The following is a 6,143-nucleotide window of genomic DNA, read 5'->3' as shown; positions in this document are numbered from 1 at the left end:
ATAAGAATTTAAGATTCATTAAGCTTGTGTCTCATTCCAAATATCTCTTTAATCGATTATGAAATGGCGGCACAAACTTAAAAAAAAGAATAAAAATTTTCACCTTTGATACGTCATAACTTGATAAATATTGAGATTCGAACTTTTGTTACAGGACATATTACCATTATTTTCATGTGTAGAATCACTCATTAGCGTTTCCTGATGAATTTGTGAAACACCCTGTATAGTGTGTCGAATATAAAGATATTCTAAATGTCGAAGATTTTCCAGGAATCCGGCTAGACTAAATGCATAAAACTTTACTGCATTTAAATTCAAACACGGAAAATTGAATTTAAATGAACCACAACTCTCGAAAACGATGATATTGCTCTTCAATCATAACTCTTAGCACTGGAGGACAATTAATCACAGACAAAATAATTTTAAAAATTTTTTAAAAAGTCATAAAAATCAGTTTTAGATTTACAGGCTTAAAATTGCTTTTAGCAGAGTTTGTGGGTACGATAATGTTGAATAATTGAGAAAGACTTTTAAGACTGTTAATGTCACTTAAGAACTTTTCTGGGCATTTTAGTCAAATCCCGAAATCAAAAATACATATTTTTGGAACATAAGATTTTTCCTTTTGTGATATTCTTATAAAATGGAAATTCATATCATTCTGTATTTTTAGCAAGAAAAGGCCGTATTTATGTTCTGAAAAAACATTTTTTTTTTGTGAAAGTGTGGCTTATGTGTTTTTTTCCACCCAACACTGCAGTTATTACATTGAATATTTATATTAGAAGTTGCAAAATCGTTGAAATCAATTTTCGCAAAGTTACTTCACCTGACGCAATGTTTTGATGACATAAAACCCTTAAAAGAAAATTATAAGACGCTTACCCGTGAAAATAAGACTTATGTTTTGACTTAAACAAATCGTATTCAGGTCGTTCTTGCTTCGAGATTATATTTCACAATATATTACTTAATTTTTAATTAAAATAAAATTTTAAAAAAATTTAAGTTAATTAAAATATGTTAATAATTATAAGTGAATTTTTGATATGTTCAATCGTAAATTTCTCGAGACCTGTTGCGTTTAGGCATAGGACCTAGTACATGAAACACACTTTAAATTTTACGTAGAATTCAAAAATAAAATAAAAAATAGGTGTTTTCATTTGAAAAAACAAAGTGAGTGGTCGTACCTGATTTTTGGACTATCCTGTATACATGAATTTACCATCAAAAAAATTCCAAGAAAAAATAAAAATTAACGTGTCCGAGGATTTTGGCCGCATACGTTCGGCATCTTAATTATATGGACTGTTTCATCCAAAACTTTCACACTATATAAAAGTAAATGATCGGGTGACGACAGTGTAGTTACGTCATCAAAACTTGTGCATGGCATTTTTACTTCTTTGAAAACTAATGATAAAAGCGTTCTAAAAATATTTTTGAAAAGTGTTCATCAAAACTCAGAATGAGATGACTCAAAACATTTTATGATACAATGTGAGTCAAATTAGTTCTAGATTCATGGGGTTGTCATAAAACAAAGAATTGGTTACATGGTAGATGTTCTAGGCAATTTTTTGACAAACTCATGCCTGGTTTACAATTTGCTTATAGTTTTATCGTTTTTGAGACGGTTTTATGATATTAGTTCTAACTTTTTTCTCGAAAAATATCAATACTTTTCGTAAATTAGCTAAAAATCCCAATCAGATAATTTCGTTAGAGGAAACCATTGTTTCTCACCTTTCACCGCCAAATCCTGATGCATAAACCGGAAACAAGTAAATCCCCTTATTTGATTTTCAAAGGATTTTCCCGTTTTCTGGTTCACTTCTATGCATTTTGAATAGATTTTCTAACCAATTTGGCCTTAAATCAATAAATAATTAACAAAGAAATATGAATTTTTGAAGTTTCACGATTATTGCCGCGTTGGTATCACGCCACGTCGAAAAGAAACCAGAGCCTACTGAAACTTTATAATTAACACCTATTAACGTAATCTAGCGGCTGTTTTGCGTACTAACGGAATGTATTTTCAGAAGAAAAGTGCTACCGGACAGGAGTTTGTGTTTCATAGTAATCACCCTTAGTATAGGGTTACAAATAAATGTAAAATTATTATATACGTATATAATTACAGGACTGTGGATAAGAATGTTTACTTTCCAAATATGCCCAGATAAAACACAGACAGGCAGCCACCGTATTCAAGGGGCCTTGAACTTCGGCGTACTGTGACAAGGTAACAATTGCGAAACGTAAAAAATCTTTGAGATTTTCATATTAATTAGGGCACTGTTGATTTAATTTCCCGTAAGTACCTTTGTCATTACGTGATAGTACCAGACATTAGGGTGATGATCAAATTGCTTATTTTTCCCACCGTCTTTATTTTATTATTGGGTAAAAATCAGGATAGTCCCCACTTATTGAGCTAAGCATCAGCCTTATATTCTTATCACAAATATTACAATATGGCTACGTCTGTTTGATACTAAAGTTGACAATTTTCGTTATACAGTGGGAACGAGGCCAAACTATTTATTCTAATTTCGCCGTAGCTGTAATTGCTTTTGAGATATTGTGAGATACACAAAATCGGTGTTTCATTTTTGACATGTTTAATTTCTGATGCAGATAATCGTATGTCATTTTAAAAACTACCATGAGTCTAATAATGAAACCATTACTAAAGTTGGTTTTTTACTTTTTTTACATAAATTGGAGGATAATAGATTTAGAAAGAGAAACGATAGCCCTAGTTTTCCAACGAAATTTCATCCATTGTGAGTGAAAGTAATAATCAAATATCACACCCTCGATACAGGGTGTCCTTGTTAAATACACTTTTGCTATCTCCGTAACGGTGAGAGTTATACAATAGACCAAACGAGAAAAAATTCGCTTTTATGGAAACTTTTAATATATGTGTTACTAAACTGTTTTTAGGTTTCAAAAATTTAAGATATTTCAAAATTTATCAGTTTGACCAAAGGAAGTACTTTTTTTGTTAGTTCTTCCTCTCTACAACATAGGCATATTAGTTTACAACATACATTGTAATTCATATACATAGCCCGTTTATATTAGGCTATATTATTTATTAATACTCTTGCTTGAACTAGGAGCATTATCCACATCTTCAAAATAAAAAATAAACGAAAGTAAGTTTTCCAAATGTCGACCATCTGCATCAATATATTTTCCAAGTCTTAAACCAAAATTTTGTTATAATTATTGTTATTATTCAACGTTTGACTGTTTTAATTAGTTTTAACTAAGAATAGTATGAAATTTCACCCTTATTTACCCATTTATTTTACATCATCATAAAACTAAATTTTTGACCCCCGCCACTGACCCGGATCCCAGCCATAGTATTTCATCTGCAATATGCAAATATCACCTGAATTATCATTTTGAGCTTGGTTCAGAGAGCTTTGGTACAACAGTAAACGAATATTTATAATTGCCTGAACAATTGAATTGTTTTAAACCATAACTGCTTTCCAGAGCCACCTTTGATAAAATTGCCAAAATAATCCAATGCGTAGAGACCTTTTACAAAACTGCATTTATTTATGAAACATAACGGTTTAGGCACGGAAACATGATACATCGTTTTAAAGGAAATTTGATTGCCTTAATACCGCATTTGCCAATGTACAGTGTCTTCTATTTAAACAAACTTTAATGTTTAATTAAATCTAAATCTAAATTAAATCCGAAACAAAAAAAATGCGTTTTGAATCACAATCATCGACAACGTTTGTCACCATTGGTCAAGAAACAAATATTTGTGTTCACAAAATACCCAGTTAATATGTAAATTTACAGCTATTTAATCGAAATTATGGAATACAGTCAAACACAAAACAAAATAATTAGATACACACACTCAAAATATTTTAAAACTAAAATATCAATACTTAAACAAGGCACATTTTAAAGAAAGGAGAATAGAAATCCTCGCTAGTCAAAGCAATTTAAATTATCTAATGCATTGTCTCAAAGCACTAGGTTTTACCCTGACAGTGCCTTCCTTTTTCTCCTTCACCGGGTCTTTAACGAAGCATTTCCACAACCTCAGTGTTTCATCAGCCCCAGCGGACAGAATCGTGGTTCCATCTGGTGACATGGTTAAATGAAGAACCCTAGCAGTGTGCCCTTTCAACTCCGCCACCTATAAAACCTCCCATATAAAACTGATCAACAATACTCCGATATATTACCTTGGTCATAGCAGGATATTTCCAGATAATGACTTCATTGTTTGCAAAACCGTGTCCAGAAACCAGCTCTTTATAGTGGGAAGACCAAAGCAATGAACACACCTAATAAAAAAATTATATTGAAGACACATTAACTATAAATGCTTAGTGAATTCTGACTTGTGATTTCGCATCGATGTCGTGTACACATGTGCCAGAATTGCAGTTCCAAATGCGGATATGACGGTCTGCAGTACCACCACCACTAGCTAAAATATGAGGCTGCCAAGGGCACCAAGCAAGGGCTTTAATGGCTGCTTGGTGCTGCAGGAAACTGTGTAGAGGTGTTGTTTCAGAGTGATGCCCACCATTAACACTGGCCCATATGTTTATTGTGTTATCATTACCTCCGCTAGCTAGAAGTTTACCGTCAGTAGACCAAGTAAGTCCACATACTTCTTGGTTATGACCTTAAATAAAAATTTTAACATTTACCTCAAATTACAAGAAAAAATTAAGTTATCTTTCATACCTGGAATGGTGGTTATAACATGTTGTCTTTGCCTGACGTCATGATGAAGAATATTGCCGCTTCGACAGCCGCTTGTCACTACATAAGAATTCCAGGCAAGAGAACCTACTCTAGCGGAATGTCCGTCCATGATCCTCAGTCTTTTAGATCTACTACAGTCCCACAATTCAACAGTACCTTGAGTGGTACCCACAGCCAAACAATCACCCTCTTGTATCCAGGCCAAAGAACAAATATAATCATTCCCTTCCAATTCCATCAGCAACTCAGTATTGCCTGTTGCTAGAAGAGACCAGAGAAAATTTGCATTGGATATATTGACCAAATTATAATAAATGAAAAGTTGTTAAACTTGTGCACTAACATATGTGACTGAGGAGATGTCTATGCAACTAAAATTACTATTAGTGATTTTCCTTTGTGAGGTATTAATCCTAGTACACTTACCAGCATTCCACAAATACACATGTGATCCCAAAGCAGCAGCTAAAATATTATTTGATCCCCAGTCCAATAAATTCAAATAAAAATCATCTACAATGTTTGGAGCATCCAATATCCGATCAGGGGCTTGAGGTATGTACCGTGTACTTTTAGTTGAAGCTGGAGTCCTGGCCTGAGTATACAGTACCCTCATAGGGTTTTGAAAGCCATCTGGTGCAGTTGGGGCTTTATTTGTATAGGCCAACACTCTTTGGTTCACAAGCAGATTATCACTAATAACTTTTTTCAAGTCTTTTTTTGCCGAATTGCAACTGGTTTCATTGTCCTCCTGACACAACTTGTAATGTGCCAAATCCAAATTGCTTGCCACTCTACTAGGAATAAATCGATCACCTCCAGGTGTCCTTGCTCCTTTATGTGGAGTGGGAGTCTTGGATTTTTTCAAGGGTGTCTTACCACGGGAATCATTGTCACTAGCCTTCATGGGAGTCTTCGATATACTTAGGCAGGAGGACGAGAGGGAACGCTGCTTAGACAAATTGAGACTGCTGCTGTTGGAGATTGATTGCGAGTTGGAGCTTGCAAGGGCGTTGGATTTCTTGCGCTCGTAGCGCGGTTGGGGCCCTTTGGTAATGGGGCCATTGTAATTCACAACACTATTTATTTCGTTCCAATATTTGAATTGTGACATTTTTAATGTTGCTAAAAATTTTTGCTATTTGAAGTTGAGAGAAGGTTTTCGAAATTGTTACCTGAATTTTACTTGTAAAAAAAAGAAACAGCAATAGTTAAACATAAAATACTAAAAGAAAAATGTCTAAAACGACCGTTGGAATATCTCTTTAAATTTTCAAAAAAAGTCAACGTTATATATGTCATATCATTTGTTTGACATTGGCAGGATTCATGGTTATGTATGTCAGACAACGCACTTTGAACGG

General features: G+C 33.7%; 1 protein-coding gene across 1 annotated transcript; it reads right to left on the bottom strand.

Annotated features, from left to right (window-relative positions):
- Positions 1 to 3,833: 3,833 nt before the first annotated feature.
- fzy (cell division cycle 20 protein fzy) lies at positions 3,834 to 6,061 on the bottom strand. The gene is made up of 5 exons (XM_066392932.1): positions 5,206 to 6,061; positions 4,759 to 5,040; positions 4,407 to 4,696; positions 4,248 to 4,349; positions 3,834 to 4,198 (listed from the first exon to the last, which is right to left on the bottom strand). The coding sequence occupies exons 1-5, from the start codon at positions 5,891 to 5,893 to the stop codon at positions 4,007 to 4,009; spliced, it is 1,554 nt and encodes a 517-aa protein (XP_066249029.1). The 5' UTR covers positions 5,894 to 6,061; the 3' UTR covers positions 3,834 to 4,006.
- Positions 6,062 to 6,143: the final 82 nt, after the last annotated feature.

This window comes from Euwallacea similis, chromosome 1, assembly GCF_039881205.1.
Source record: "Euwallacea similis isolate ESF13 chromosome 1, ESF131.1, whole genome shotgun sequence".
Lineage (NCBI taxonomy): Eukaryota > Metazoa > Arthropoda > Insecta > Coleoptera > Curculionidae > Euwallacea > Euwallacea similis.
The sequence above is the reverse complement of the archived record's forward strand: the minus strand, read 5'-3'. Positions and strand labels throughout refer to the sequence as shown.